A 17,022-nucleotide genomic window follows, 5' to 3' on the forward strand; every position below is an offset into this window, starting at 1 on the left:
GGGAGAGCAGCTCTTGGGACATCTTAAAATAGTGCTGCACGATTAATATTGTTGTTTTATCTGACTCTCCTTCTTTAGTCTTACTTCAGTTGAAGTATTAATAATGCTATATAATGCTCTTTGTTCTGATTTCACAATAATTTATTCCTATGGACCCCCAATCGCTTTTTCTTTAGATGCTATATTAGTTTTCTATTGCTGCTACAGCAAATTACCACACTCAGTGGCTCAAACAATACAAATTTATTATCTTACAACTCTGTAGGTCAGAAGTCTGACATGGGCCTAACTGAGCTAAAATCAAGGTATATGCAAGGCTGCATACCTTTATGGAGGCTGTGTGGGAGAATCTGTTTCCTGGCCTTTTTTAACCTCTAGAAGCAACCTGCATTCTGTGGCTTGTGGCCCTCTTCCTCCAACTTCAATGTCCTTCTCACATTGCATCTTTCTGGTTCACTGCAGGCTAAAGAGGCAGTCCCCTTTTAACAGACTCGTGATTAGAATGGGCCCAACTGGGTAATCCAAGATGACCTCCACATCTCAATGTCTTTAGTTGTAATCACTTCTGTGAAGTCCATTTTGCCATGTAAGGTAACTAACATATTCACAGATTTCCAAGGATTAGGGCATGGACGTCTTTGGGGGCCATTATTCTGCCTAACATGAATTCATAACAATAACCAACCAACAAATAAAAAACTTAGAAACATAGTGTTGACTCCTGAACAGTGCAGGACCCTGCACAGTCAAAAATCCGTATATAACTTTTGACTTCCCAAATACTTAACTAATATCCTACTGTTGACTGGAAGCCTTGCTGATATCATACACAGTTGACTCACACATATTTTGTATGTCATAAATATGATAAACACTATATTCTTACAATAAAGTAAGCTAAAGAAAAGAAAATGTTATTAAGAAAATTGTAAAGGCAGGGCACAGGGGTCCATGCCTGTAGTCCCAGCATTTTGGGAGCCCAAGGCAGGATGATCGCTTGAAGTCAGGACTTTGAGACCAACCTGGGCAACATAGCAAGACCTCATCTCTACTAAAAATTTTAACATGAGCTGGGTGGTGGTGCACACGTATAGTCCTATCTGCATGGGAGGCTGAGGCAAGAGGATCACTTGAGCCCAGAAATTTGAGAGCAAGACCCTGTCTCATAAAAGAAAAATCATAAGAAAGAGAAAAATGTATTTACTATTCATTATATAGAAATAGATCATCATAAAGATCTTCATTTCTGTTGTCTTCATGCTGAATAGGCTGTGAAGGAGGAAGAGGAAGAAGAGGAGTTGGTCCTGCTGTTGCTAGGGTAGCAGAGGCAGAAGAAAATACGCATATAAGTGGACCAATCCAGTTGGAACATGTGTTGTTCAGGGATCAACCGTACTTGATTGGAAGGAAATCTAGCATATCCTTAATTTTGGTTATAAAATGGTCCAGAAATTAAGAAAATTTTTTATAACTTCTGCACAAAGCAGTTTGGCAAAATATATCAAGAACTTTAAACTAGCACTTTATTTCTGGAAATTTCTTCTATGAAAATCAGAAATGTGGAGAAACATTGTTTCTTGGCCTTTTGCCTAAGATCCAAGTGTAGAAATGCAGAAAAGGATTTAGGTGTTAAGGTGATCATGGTGATTTTTTTTTTTTTTTTTTTTTTTTGAGTCTGAGTCTCGCTCTGTCACAGTGGCACGATCTCGGCTCAATGCAGTCTCTAACTCCCGGGTTCAAGTGATTCTCCTGCCTCAGCCTCCCAAGTAGCTGGGATTATAGGCGTGAGCCACCACACCTGGCTAATTTTTGTATTTTTAGTACAGATGAGGTTTCACCATGTTGGCCAGGCTGGTCTCAAACTCTCGACCTCACGTGATCCACCCCCCTCAGCCTCCCAAAGTGTTGAAATTACAGGCGTGAGCCACCGTGCCCAGCCACCTGGGCTTTTCTTTGCATCATATATTCTAGATGGGGTACTAGAAGAGCTAACAACCTGGAAACATCAACATGTGTAAAACAGCGACAACAAAAAGCAGAATGAAGACAGGAAAATTATTGTACTTGAAGATAGAAAAATAGAAATTATCAAATCTTAACACCATAAAGAAAATAGATTTAAAAGGACAGAACCTCAGGGACATGTTGGACTATAACAAAAGACCTAGCATTCATGTCTTCAGAGCTCCAGAAGGAGAGAAGAAAGAGGGAGGGCTAAAAAATATTCAAAGAATGGCAGAAATTTACCAAATTTGGCAAAAGATATAAACCTACAAATTTAAGAAGCCAACTTGAGAAGCATGGTTAAGGGTGGGAGTACTCCCACTGGGAAGAAGGGAATTGCATTAAAATTTACTGGTACTGAATGTTGGGATCCTCTATCTTCTACCCTCCAACTGTGCTTCTAGAACACAGGCAACTAAGGTATATCCATCCAGGAATAAGATTTGAAATATTTTTGTATGATCATATGTTAAAAAAAAAAAAAAAAGACTTCATGATACTGACTGACCACAGAAAGAGCCTGGGTGGATCAACCAGTGAAGAGGAGATGAGGAGGAGAAGAAAGGAAGAGAGAAGAGAGATGGGGGAAGAGGTCGGTGGCAAGAACAGAAGAAAGCAAATTGTCAAATTGTAAAAGTTTCTCAGAACCAAAGGACATACATTTGTAGACTGAAAGGGCCCACTTAGTGTCCAGCACATAGTGAAGTTTGGGAATACTGGGGCCAAAGAGAAGGTTCAGTAAGATTCTGGAGAGAAAAAAGATAGGTTTATATAAAGAATCAGGAGGTAGAATGGTATCAGACATCAGACCTTTACTTTTTTGTTTTGTTTTGTTTTTGAGAAGGAGTCTCACTCTGTCTCCCAGGCTGGAGTGCAGTGGCACGATCTCTGCTCACTGCAAGCTCCGCCTCCTGGGTTCACACCATTCTCCTGCCTCAGTCTCCCAGACTACAGGCGCCTGCCACAACGCCTGGCTAATTTTTTGTATTTTTTAGTAGAGATGGGGTTTCACCGTGTTAACCAGGATGGTCTCGATCTCCTGACCTCGTGATCCTCCCACCTCGGCCTCCCAAAGTGCTGGGATTACACGTGTGAGCCACTGTGCCCAGCCTTTTTTTTTTTTTTTTTTTTTAAATACAGAGTCTTACTCTGTTGCCCAGGCTGGAGTGCAGTGGGGCAGTCTTGGCTCACTGCAACCTCCACTTCCCAGGCTCAAGCAATCCTCATGCCTCAGCCATGTGACACCATACCCAGCTAATTTTGTATTTTTAGTAGAGATGGGGTTTCACTATGTTTACCAGGCTGGTCTGGAACTCCCGGCCTCAAGACATCCTCCCGCCTCAGCCTCCCAAAGTGCTGGGATTACAGATGTGAGCCACCTCACCCAATCCAGACTTTTTGAAAGTAATTCTTAGTTTTAAAAAGCTATGAAAATATATTTTCAAAAGTTTTAGGGGAAGTGATATCCTACCGTATAATTTTATGCCTGGTCACACTATAAGTGAAGAGTAGAAAAAAGACATTTTCAAATATGTGAGGTCTCAAAAGTTATGTCCAATGCACCCTTTCTTAGGAAGTTAATGGATGTCACTACAATCAAGAAATATGAAGACATCAGATTCAAAATGTAGAGAAGCCACAACATAAGAGAAAAACAAAGAGAATTCCTGGGATGATGGCAAAGTGATAACAGCTATGTACATAGCAGGCCTAGAGAGCCAGTTCAGATTAGAACTGGTCAGAGAACTCTGGAAGAGTGCTTTAAATAAAAGGAAACCAGTATTTTATTTCAAACACAATCTATTCGCTTTGAACATATTGAAAAGAGATTTTTACAACTTAAGGAATTTGGGGCTAAATTAATGAAAGCCACGTAGAAAATGAGCAAATGGCTGGGTGCACTGGCTCACACCTGTAATCCCAGCACTTTGGGGAGGCCAAAGTGGGTGGATTGCCTGAGGTTGGGAGTTCGAGACCAGCCTGGCTAACATAGTGAAACTCCATCTCTACTAAAAATTCAAAAATCAGCCGGATGTGGTGGCGCACGCCTGTAGCTCCAGATACATGGGAGGCTGAGGCAGGAGAATCACTTGAACCCAGGAGGCAGAGGAGTTGCAGTGAGCCCGAGATCACACCACTGCACTCTAGCCTGGGTGACAAAGCAAGACTCCGTCTCAAAAAAAAAAAAAAAAAAAGAAAAAGAAAGAAAGAAAGAAAAGAAAATGAGCAAACGAAAAGCAATACAATTATTGACTGCTGGGAAAACAACATTTTTTGCAGGAAAGAAAAATCAGCTCACACCGTATGGCTCACCTGTGAATCACAGTTTTCAAACATATTAAGATAAATGCTGAATACTTAAGATATAACCATACTGGTGAATGAAAGGCCAGAAAAGAGTGGTTGTGTATTATGGAAATGAGGGAAAATGAAAGAGACAAATAAATTCTTATCTTTCAGAGTTGGAAGTCAATATCCAGTGCCAAAAACTGGAAACAAAACTTTAATTAGCAATATGAGCATATTATTTAAATATAAAGATATAAATGTCAAAAAATAATCAACTAAAAGAGTTAAAAATGGTTGCCTCTGAGGAGCAAGAATTAGAGGGTGATAGAAGACTGTCAAGGAATTATATTTTTTTCTTTTTTTTTTTTGAGATGAAGTATCATCTGTGGCCACACCACCCTGAAGGCACCCAATCTCGTTTGATCTCGGAAGCTAAGCAGGGTTGGGCCTGGTTAGTACTTGGATGGGAGATGGAGTCTCACTCTGTTGCCCAGGCTGGAGTGCAATAGCGCGATCTTGGCTCACTGCAACCTCCGCCTCGTGGGTTCCAGTGAGTCTCCTGTTTTAGCCTTCTGGATAGCTGGGACTACAGGCTCATGCCACCATGCCCAGCTAATTTTGTATTTTTAGTAGGGTTTCACCATCTTGGCCAGGTTGGTCTCAGACTCCTGACCTCGGGTGATCTGCCTGCCTAAGCCACCCGAAGTGCTGAGATTACAGGCGTTAGCCACTCTGCCTGGCCTCTTTTATTTATTTCTTTATTTATTTGAGAAGGAGTCTTGCTCTGTTGCCCAGGCTGCAGTGCAATGGTGTGATCTCGGCTTACTGCAACCTCTGCCTCCCAGGTTCAAGTGATTCTCCTGCTTCAGCCTCCTGAGTAGCTGGCATTACAGGCATGCACCACCATGCCTGGCTAATTTTTGTATTTTTTAGTTGAGATGGGGTTTCACCACGTTGGCCAGGCTGGTCTTGAACTCCTGACATCAGGTGATCCACCCACCTCAGCCTCCCCAAGTGCTGGGATTACAGGTGTGAGCCACCGCGCCCAGCCTGAATTCTATTTTTCATCACAAACCTGGTGCAGCTATTTGATTCTAAACCATATGCATGTATAATACTGAAAAAAAATCAAAACTAGGCCAGGCCAGGTGCAGTGGCTCACGCCTGTAATCCCAGCACTTTGGGAGGACAAGTCGGGTGGATCACCTTGAGGTCGGGAGTTTGAGAGCAGCCTGGCCAATATGGTGAAACTTCATCTCTACTAAAAATACAATTAGCCAGGCTGTGGTGGCACATGCCTGTAATCCCAGCTACTTGGGAGGCTGAGGCTGGAGAATCACTTGAACCCGGGAGGCAGAGGTTGCAGTGAGTTGAGATTGAGCCACTGCACTCCAGCGAGGGCAACAGAGTGAGACCCTGTCTCAAAAAAAAAAAAAAAAAAAAAAAAACCACACACACTAGGCCAGGCCTGGTGGCTCATTCCTGTAATCCTAGCACTTTGAGAGGCTGAGGCAGCAGGATCACTGGAGGCCAGGTGTTCAAGACCAGCCTAGGCAGCGTAGTGAGACCCTGTCTGTAACAAAAAAAAAAAAAAAAAAAAAAAAAAATCGAGTGTGGTGGCACAGGTAGTCCTAACTAATTGGGAGGCTGAGTGGAGAGGATTGCTTGAGCCCAGGAGTTCGAGGCTGCAGTGAGCTATGATCGTGCCAATGCACTTTAGTCTAGGCAACAGAGTAAAACCCTGTTTCTTAAAAAAAAAGAGAGAGAGAGAACTAAAATATTAAAATATAAAGCTCAGTATCATATTTCATAATGATTCTTTGGAAATATATTTTTGTCTTGTCACAAATATGGATTGCAGATCATTTATTATCTTCAAACACCCAGTTTTAAATTGTTATTCTATTTTCTAAGCTTTCTTCTGTCCCATAACTGCTTTGAAGAATAGAATTTATATTTAATTAACTATAAACTTTGTATTTCAAAGTTTGGTTAGTGATTCGAAAATATTTCCTGTATTTAAATGATTATTGTTTTAGGTCCTGATGATGTAACACTTGCTGATACTTACAATATTTTTTTGACATAACTCTACCAAAAAATAGAGAATTTCATTGGCTGTACTTGAAAATTTTCAGGACAGATTTTGGAAGTGTTTGTGTTAACACTAATTTTGTGCCAACATTTTGAAATTTGTATTAATATGTAATTTATTAAATTTTAAAAAACTATCAACTTTGGTTCTGAAGCACTGATTTTCAGACAAGTACAGGGAAGTATCACCATACTATGGTGAAATAAGATGAATAAACAATATAGCATATTGTTCATGAAGCTAAATCAACTTAAGAATTTTACTCTTGGTGGCTCTCAGCAGCTCGGGAGGCAGGAGGAGTGGCAGCGGCCAGGCAGCCCAGTTTCCCGAAGGCTCTGGGCGCCCCGCAGCCCGCAGGCACCCGGCACACGCCCTCCCTGCCGCCAGGATGCCCAAGAGGATGGTCAGCTCCGCCGAAGGGGCCGCCAAAGAAGAGCCCAAGAGGAGATCGGCACGGTTGTCTGCTAAACCTCCTGCAAAAGTGGAAGTGAAGCCGAAAAAGGCAGCAGCGAAGGATAAATCTTCAGACAAAAACGTGCAAACAAAAGGGAAAAGGGGAGCAAAGGGAAACAGGCCGAAGTGGCTAACCAAGAAACTAAAGAAGATTTACCTGCAGAAAACGGGGAAACGAAAACTGAGGAGAGTCCAGCCTCTCATGAAGCAGGAGAGAAAGAAGCCCAAGTCTGATTAATACCATACACATGTCTTACCAGTGGTCCCTGTCTCCCTTCTTGTGCAATCCAGAGGAATATTTTATCAACTATTTTGTAAATGCCAATTTTTTAGTAGTTCTAGAAACATTTTTAAGAAGGAGGGAATCCCACCTCATCCCACTTTTTAAGTGTAAATGCTTTTTTTTAAGAGGTGGAATCATTTGCTTATTGTTTATTTTTTGGTACAACCGGAAAGTAGTGTGGGATATTGAATTATGGGAGACTTTGACTGTCTCGTGTGTCAGCTTAACATTCCATAGGTGGGAGGTTAGTTTTTATATCCTATAATATGAAGCATATTAAATGGCAATATGGAGTCAGTCCTGCATTTATTGTCTTCAACATTTTTAATTATTTCTAGTCCCATGTTGTTTAGTAGAATTTTTTCCTAAAGAAAACCACTCTTTGATCATGGCTCTCCCTGTCAGAATTGTGTGCACTCTCTAACATCTTTGGTTGTTAGTCCTGTTTTCCTAATAACTTTGTTACTGTGCTGTGAAAGTTTACAAATTTGAATATGTAATGTAGGTGCTATTCAGTTGTGAACTGGTGGCCCGTATGTAACAGCTGACCAACATGTGAAGATACTGGTACTTGATAGCCTCTTAAGGAAAATTTGCTTCCAAATTTTAAGCTGGAAAGTCACTGGAATAACTTTTAAAAAGAATTACAATAAGTGGCTTTTTAGATTTTCATTACGTATGTTAAGAATTGTGTACAAATTGAAATGTCTGTACTGATCCTCGACCAATAAAATCTCAATTTTGAAAAAAAAAAAAGAATTTTACTCTTTATTTCCTTTTTGTTTTTTTTTTTTTTTTTTTTTTAAATGTTTGAATAGCCATTCTTCAACAATGGTGTAATACAGATAGCAGGCCTTTTTTTTTTTTTTTAGCATGCTCTTTATTTGTTTGGTATTTTATTTGTTTTTTTGTTATTATCATTGTCATTTTTATTATTTCGATACTTTATTCAGTGCTTACTATGTGCTAGATGCCCACTGGAAGCTTATAATTATGATTTATTATATTTAACATGCTTTTATGGCAAAATGTGTTCAAAAATTTTTTGATAATATTAACTGGGCACAGTGGCATGTTCCTGTAGTCCCAGGTCCTCAGGAGGCTGAGGTAAGAGGATGGCTTGAGCTGAGGACTTCGAGGATGAGTGTGCAATGATTACACCTGTGAATAGCCACTGCACGCTAGCCTGAGCAACACAGTAAGACCCTGCCATATATATATATATATATATATATATATATACACATACACACTGTTTTATGAAATCTCAAAGTCTGGCAACTCAATCTTAGAAACAAATAATGTAGGAGATACAGAATTCCTTTCATGAAACTGAAAAAAATGTGTTTAAGAAGTAGGGTTTGAAAAACTATTGATAGTATATTTAATATTGATCTATAATTCTATATGTTGATTGTTGAAGAAGTCATAAACTTAAAAGAAGAAACTTTATAATGAGTTTATATATGAGAAAGAAATCCTGTGGTTTACTGGTATTTGTAACTACATCTCTTATGACATTTATCTTAGGTAACTTGTGAACCATACCAAGACTCATCATCTCGTTTCAAAGTTACTGTTTCTGTTGCTGAGCCCTTTTCTTCCAACATTGCAAATATTCCAAGAGATTTGGTTGATGAAATTTTGGAGGAACTGGAACACAGTGTGCCTCTTTTGGAAGTGTATCCTGTTGAGGGACAAGATACTGATATACATGATATTGCTTTGGCCTTGGAAGTTGTCAGGTATTAGGGCCTTTACTTTTGAAAGTTAAATTTATCATATCCAAAAGTTAATGTGAAAGTTTTGCTCATATAATCACTTTATAAGCATTTACTGATTTAATTTTCATTCACTACTGCTGGATTAAATTTATCCATTTTAAATTAACATATTGTATTTGTAATTTTTAGTAAAAACATTTTCTTGCAGAAACATTATATATGGGTAATGAAAAGTTTGCAATTTTTTAATCTTAAATTTTATAAAAATAAAATTTAAAAGAATTCTTGAAATAAGTAACATTAACTTCTATTCATATTTAAGCATCTTAAATTTATTAGCATTCATTTCTCAAATTTGAAGGCATTACAAATACTAGATATCATCATTCACATTATGATTGCTTCTTATAAGTTGATACAATTTGAGGGAAGCTATCCACAAACAAAATACGGAATATTTTTTTGGCATGTTTTTGTTTTTCTAATGTTTTCCTCCCATACACATTTGGTAGTATCTTACATATTATTTATTTTTTGAGCAAATGATAGCCAAAATCTATAAAATTTAGAAACGGAATTTTACAGTCCCACTCATTATCTCATTTACCATAACCTAAAATAGAATGCAAGTCATCTAATTTTTAAAGTTTTACCTTTTATTTTAGTTGACTCAAAGGTCATTTAAAAATATTTTGCTTAAGAATTAAGATTGAGGTAGAGAATTCTGACATCAGAATATCTGTTTAGCTCTAAATCAGTAGTGGCTCTTTTTGATTATTGTCATCTTAATTTGGTTTATCGTAGGTTTTTTTATGACTTTCTTTGGAGAGACTGGGATGATGAAGAAAGTTGTGAGAATTACACTGCACTTATTGAAGAAAGAATTAATTTGTAAGTATAGTTTATAAACTTATGCCACACATTAGAAAAAATAAACATTGTAATTATGTTGATAATTTTCAGGTGGTGTGATATACAGGATGGAACAATACCTGGTCCTATTGCACAACGTTTTAAAAAAACTTTGGAGAAATATAAAAACAAACGTGTCGAACTCATTGAGTATCAGAGCAATATTAAAGAAGATCCATCTGCAGCAGAGGCTGTTGAATGCTGGAAAAAATACTATGAGATAGTCATGCTCTGTGGATTATTGAAAATGTGGGAAGATTTACGCCTCCGGTAATAATTTGCTCTATTTCAAATAGAAGCAAAATTTACATGGTTATTTTATCATAGCACTTATTTTGTGGTATATGTTCTGATTAAAGTGAAGTATAAAATTAGATGTCTAATTTATGAGGTAAGCACAAGGTACAACTATCAGTATTGGAAAATTATGTTGGTATTAGCTGAATTCACTAAAATCATTGTTTTTCTTTGACCAAAAGAACTCATTAATCCATTTCCTTCCTTATCTTTCATTTTAACTCTTTTGATTTTGGCCAAAGCATAAGAAAGGAAGAGGTAGACCTCCTCTATATATAATATGTGAACCAAATAAGATAACTGGATTATAGCTAAAAGAGTAGCAAGACATAGACAGAGTCTGTCTACAGAACAGTTTTTAAAAGAAGCATAAAGACAGGCTGGACATGGTGGCTCACACCTGTAATCCCAGCAATTTGGGAGGACAAGGTAGGAGGATCACTTGAGGCCAAGAGTTTGAGACCAGCCTTGGGCAGCATATTGAGGTCCCATCTTTACAATAAACAAACAGATTTTTTAAATTTAGCTAGAAATGTGGTGGCATGTGCCTGTAGTCTCAACTACTTGGGAGGCTGAGGCAGGAGGATCACTTGAGCCAAAGAGTTTGAGGCTGCAGTAAGCATTGATCATGCTACTGCATTCCAGCCTGGGCAACAGAGGAAGACCCTGTCTCTTTGTTGTTGTTGTTGTTGTTTGACCCTGTCTCTTAAAAGAAAAAAATAAAAGAAGCAGCAGCAGCACAGGCCTGGTGTGGTGGCTCACGCCTGTAATCCCAGCACTGGGAGGCCGAGGTGGGAGGATCACCTGAGGTCAGGAGTTTGAGACCAGCCTCAACATGGAAAACCCCGTCTCTACTAAAAATACAAAATTAGCCGGGCGTGGTGGTGCATGCCTGTAATCCCAGTTACTTGGGAGGCTGAGGCAGGAGAATTGCTTGAACCTGGGAGGTGGAGGTTGCGGTGAGCCGAGATCTCACCATTGAACTGCAGCCTGGGCAACAAGAGTGAAACTCTGTCACAAAAAAAAAAAAAAAAAAAAAAAAAAAGAAGAAGAAAAAGCACAAAGACAAGATGGGGGACAAAAACAAGGAAACTAGAGGAATTTGAAGCTTCTGACACTTACAGCTATAGTACACGTTAAATACAGCCTGGCCAGATTGATATAAAACCTCACACTAAAGGCCTTTTAACCTGTTCTGTTACCTGACTTGTCATGTTTGGCTTTCAACAGAAATTATAAAGCATGCTAAAAGACAAGAAAAAACCAGTGCAGAGAAACAAAGCAAGTATCACAAAGAGACTCAGGTATGATTTTGGAATTCATCAGTCAGAGAATTTAAAATTCATCAATAACTGGGATATGTGATCTATTATTGCGGGAAGAAAGAATTAATGAGTTTAAAGATTCGTCAAATAGAAACTTCCCAAACTGAAATGCAAAGAAAAAAGAATGAAAGAAACTGAAGAGAACATTCAAGAACCATGGGACAGTTTCAAAAGCTGTTAACATATTTGTAACTGAAATACCAGATGAAGAAGAAAAAGAGCAAATGGATCAGAAGAAATACTTGAATTAATAATGATGAGAATTTTCCAAAATTAAATACAGACACAAAACCACAGATCCACAAAGCTCAGAGAACACCAAACAGGATAAATATCAAAGAATCAACACCTAGGCATATCATATTTAAACTGCATAAAGCTACAAATAAAGAAAAAATATATTGAAGGAAGACAAAGGAAATAACCCACATTACCTACTATAGTGAACAAGAATTGCTCAGAAGGAACTATGAAAATAAGATGAGAGTGGAGAGAAATATTCAAAATGTTGAAAGAACCACCAAACTAGAATTTTGTATCTAGTGAAATTATTCTTCAAATGTGAGCAAGAAATACTTGCTCAGACAAAACAAAACAAAACTGAGAGTTTATCATTAGTAGGCCTGTTCTGCAAGAAAGGTTAAAGGAAGTTCTTCAGGGAGAAGAAAAATGACAAAAACTCATGTCTGCATATAGTAAGGAACAATGTGGGAAAATGAATAAAGGTAAAATAAATTATTTTATTATTATTTTATTTATTTATTTTTCTGAGACAGGGTCTTGCCCTGTCACCCAGGCTTGAGTGCATTGATGTGATCATGGCTCACTGCAGCCTTGACTTCCCAGGCCCAAGTGATCCTCTCATTTCAGTCTCCTGAGTAGCTGGAATCACAGGTGTGTGCCACCATGCCTGGCTAATTTTTTTATTTTTATTTTTGTGGAGACAGGGTCTCACTATATTGCCCTGGCTGATTTCAAACTCCTGGACTCAAGTGATCCTCCCACCTCGACCTCCAAAGTGCTGAGATTACGGGTGTGAGCCACTGTGTCCAGCCTCTATTTTTCTTATTGTTGATTGATCTAAAAGATAGCTATTTAACATAATAGTAGTAATGATTCATTAGGTAATTAAAGCTTATGGATTACTGAAATAAATGAAACAATATCATAGAAGATGGGAGGATAGAATTGGAATACTCTGTTATATGGTATCTTCATGACATGTGAAGTAGTTTAGTGTTATTTGAAAGTGGACATAAATTAGTTAAGAATATATGTTGCAATCTCTCGGGCAAATATTATTATTATTTTTTTTTTAAAAAAAGGAAGTATAATTGATTTAAGAGAGTAGACACAAAGGAACAAAATAAAATGCTAAATTAAAGCTAAAAGAGGCAGGGCTGGGTGTGGTGGCTCATACATGTAATCCAGCATTTTAGGAGGCCAAGGTGGGCGGATCACCTGAGGTCAGGAGTCCAGACCACCCTGACCAACATGGCGAAACCCCGTCTCTACTAAAAATACAAAAATTAGCCAGGTGTGGCGGTGCATGCCTGTAATCCCAGCTACTCAGGAGGCTGAGGCACGAGAATCATTTGAACCTGTGAGGTGGAGGTTGCAGTGAGCTGGAGTGCCACTGCACTCCAGCCTGGGTGACAGAATAAGACTGTGTCTCAAAAAACAAAAACAAAAACAAAAACAAAAAAACAAAACAAAACAAAAAACCCAAAAAGCAACCAAAACACTAGAAGAGGCAGAAAAGGAGGGAAAAAGGAAACAAAGGACAGGTGCAACCTGTGTATTAATAGAAACCAACTACAATATAGTAAATGTTAATTATGTCAAAATAACTTTAAATGTAAATGATCTAAATTAAAAAAAGCAGAGATTATGAAAATGGATTTAAGAAAACAATACCCAACTATATGTGACCTGTAAGAAACCCACTTTATAAAGATTCAGATATGTTCAAAGTAAAGGGATGGAGAAAGATATTTCATGCTCATGCTAATTAATAAAAAGCTGGTGTGGCTATATTAATTTCAGATGAAGCAGCTTTAAGAACTAGGACAATTATCAGGGATAAAAAGGGACATTTCATGATGATAAAGGGTTTGGTTCTCCAGGAAGATTAACAATTTCTTACCACTCCTATTCACCTTCATACTAGAAGTTCTAAATAATGCAATAAGATGAGAAAAAGAAACAAAAGGTCTGAAGACTGGAAAAGAAGAAATAAAACTATATTTGCAGATGACATAATTGTCTATGTAGAAAATCCCAAAGAATCAAAAAGGAACAAAACTCCTGAAACCGATAAATGATTATAGCAAGTGTACAGGAAGCAAGGTTAATATTCAAAAATCAACTGCTTTTTTATAAACCAGCAATGAACAATTTATTTTAAATTTTAGAAATTATTGACAATAGAACCAAAAATGTGAAATCCTTAGGTATATACCTAACAAAATATAGGACCTATAATGCAGAAAGCTACAATACACTTATGACAATAAATGGAGAGATATCTTATGTTCTTGGATTGGAAAACCCAATATTTAAAAAATGTCAGTTCTTCCCAACTTCATCCGTAGATCCAGTGCAATCCCAGTGAAATTCATAGCAAAATATTTTGTAGAGATTGACAAACTTTCTAAAACTCATGTGGAAAGGCAGGAAACCTAGAATAGCCAAAAAGTTGAAGGACTACTACTACTCAATTTTAAGACTTACTATGAAGCTGTAGTAATCAAAAGAGTATGGTATAGGTGAAAGAATAGATTAATGGAAGAGACATATAGATCAGTGGAAGGAAATAGAGTCCATAAATAGAGTCCTTATATAGTCCAGATTAGAGAGTCCATAGGATCCACACATAGAGTAGACTGACTTGACAAAGGGTGAAAGAAATGTAATAGAGAAAGGATATTCTCTTCAACAAATGGTGCTGGAATAATTGAATATCTATATCCAAAAACGTGAACCTAGATACAGACCTTTCACAAAAATTAACTCAAAGTGGTCCATAAACCTAAACATAAAACTCAAAACCGTAAGACTTGTAGGAAATTATAGATACTCTTGTGTTTGGCAGTGGGTTTTTAGATGCCACAACAATACTGTATGTTCTGTGAGAGAAAAAAGTCGTAAGTTGGACTTTGTTAAAATTGAAAACTGCCCTGAAAAATACACTTTTAAGAATGAAAAAACTAGCCACAGATTAGGAGAAAATATTTGCAAAATATATGTCTGATAGACTTGTATCTAAAATATACAAAGAGCTCATAAAACTCAAACATAACAAACAACCCAATTAAAAATGGGCAAAGATCTGAATAGACACCTTACCAAAGAAGATACAGAGACAGCAAAAAAGCATATAAAGAGATGCTCAACCTCGTTTGTCATTAGTAAATTGCAAATTAAAACAGCAGTGAGATGCCATTACATACCTATTAGAAATGGCTAAATAAAAAAAAAAAAGCTGATAATATTAATTGCTACTGAGAATGTTGAGCAAAGGAACTCTCATTCTTTGCTGGTTAGAATGCAAAATGGTACTGCCTCTTTAGAGCACTGTTTGGCAGTTTCTTACAAAGCGAAACATAGTTTAACCATAGGACTCAGCAGTTGCAGTCCTACTTGGTATTTACCCAATTAATTTGAAAACTTACATCCACATAAAAACCTACACTGAAATAAAAAGTATTACAAAGGAATAGTATAAATAACTCAACCCAACAAATTAGATAACCTAGAATAAATGAGCAGATGCCTAGTAAGACACAATCTACCAAAAATGATTCAAGCAGAAACAGAAATTCTGACTGGCTCTATAACAAGTTAAGTAGATTGAATTAGCAAATAAAAAACTATTCACAAAGGAAAGTCAAGGACTAGATGTCTTCACTGGTGAATTGTGACACACGTTTAAAGAAGAATCAACACTAATTCTTCAAAAACTCTTCCAGAAAATAAAAGGTAACAATTTCCCAACTCATTCTGTGAGACAATATATTACTCTGAATCCAAAAGCAAAGACATCACAAGAAAAGAAAACCTAGACGAATATCACTAATGAATTTAGATACAAAATCCTCAGCAAAATACTAACAAATGGAGTCCAGCAACATATAAAAAGATCAGACACTATGACCAAGGTGAGATTTATCCCAGGAATCCAATGTTGTTTTAAAATATGAAAAATCTATCAGTATAATACATAATATTAATAGAATGAAAAAACAAGACACAGAGTCATCTCAATAGACACAGAAAAATCATTTGACAAATTAACACCCTGTCATGATAAACACTCTAAAAAAAACTTGGAATTGAAGGACTTTTCCTCAACCTGTTTAAGGCTGTCTATGAAAAACTCACAGCTAGAGTCATCATTTTTTATGGTGAAAGAATAGATCTTTCTCCCCCTACAGTCAGGAGCATGATAAGGGTATTTACTCTTGCCACTTTTATTCAAATTGTACTGGAGGTTCTAGCCAGAGCAATTAGACAAGAAAAAGAAATAAAAAGCATACAGAATGGAGAGGAAGAAGTAAAATTATCTCTATTCACAGATGGCACGGTCTTGTATATAGAAAATCCTATAATGAAATACTACCCAGCAATATAAAGAAGTAAATTGCTGGCCGGGCGAGGTGGCTCATGCCTGTAATCCCAGCACTTTGGGAGGCCGAGGCGGGCAGATCACAAAGTCAGGAGGTGGAGACAAACCTGACCAACATGGTGAAACTCCATCTCTACTAAAAATACAAAAATTAGCCAGGCGTGGTGGCGTGTGCCTGTAATCCCAGCTACTCAGGAGGCTAAGGCAGGAGAATTGCTCGAACCTGGGAGGCAGAGGTTGCAGTGAGCTGAGATCACGCCACTGCACTCCAGCCTGGGTGACAGAACAAGACTCTGTTTCCAAAAAAAAAAAGAAGTAAATTGCTGACACACACAATAACAGTAACATGGATCTCAAAAATAGGTTGAGTGAAAAAAGCAGACACAAAAGAATGCATAGTATATTATTCCACTTTAAAATTCCATTGAGAGGCTAAGCATGATGGCTCACGCCTGTAATCCTAGCACTTTGGGAGGCTGAAGTGGGCAGATCACCTGAGGTCAAGTGTTCGAGACCAGCCTGGCCAATATGGCAAAACCCCATCTCTACTAAAAATACAAAAATTAGCAAGGCATGGTGGTGCAGGTCTGTTGTCTCAGCTACTTGGGAGGCTGAGGCAAGAGAATCGTTTGAACCTGGGAGGCAGAGGTTGCAGTGAGCTGAGATCATGCCACCACACTCCAGCCTTGGCAACAGAGCGAGACTCCAACTCAAAAATAAATAAATAAATAAACAATAAAATTCCATTAAAAATTCCTAGAAAGGTGTGGAACAACAGGAATTCTCACTTATTGCTGGTGGGAATGCAAAATAGTATAGTCACTTTGGAAGACAGTTTAGAAGTTCCTTACGAAACTAAAGATGCTCTTATCATATGATCCAGCAATCCTGTTCCTTGATAATTACCCACGAGTTGGAAACTTATGTTCACACAAAAACCTGCACATGGTTGTTTATAGCAGCTTTATTCATAATTGCCAAAACTTGGAAGCAACCAAAATGTCCTTCAGCAG

The 17,022-nt window shown here is 37.7% G+C and overlaps 1 protein-coding gene and 1 pseudogene across 1 annotated transcript in view; both read left to right on the top strand.

The window, feature by feature from the left end:
• SHCBP1L (SHC binding and spindle associated 1 like) overlaps nt 1-17,022 on the top strand; it is a 46,935-nt gene that overhangs the window by 5,253 nt on the left and 24,660 nt on the right. Inside the window, exons 3-5 of the mRNA XM_025368317.1 lie at nt 8,655-8,869; nt 9,653-9,739; nt 9,812-10,030. Coding sequence (XP_025224102.1) covers nt 8,655-8,869; nt 9,653-9,739; nt 9,812-10,030 — 521 coding nt within the window. The remainder of the gene's footprint in view (nt 1-8,654; nt 8,870-9,652; nt 9,740-9,811; nt 10,031-17,022) is intronic.
• LOC112634332 lies at nt 6,394-7,075 on the top strand (annotated as a pseudogene).

This window comes from Theropithecus gelada, chromosome 1 (genome assembly GCF_003255815.1).
Source record: "Theropithecus gelada isolate Dixy chromosome 1, Tgel_1.0, whole genome shotgun sequence".
NCBI lineage: Eukaryota > Metazoa > Chordata > Mammalia > Primates > Cercopithecidae > Theropithecus > Theropithecus gelada.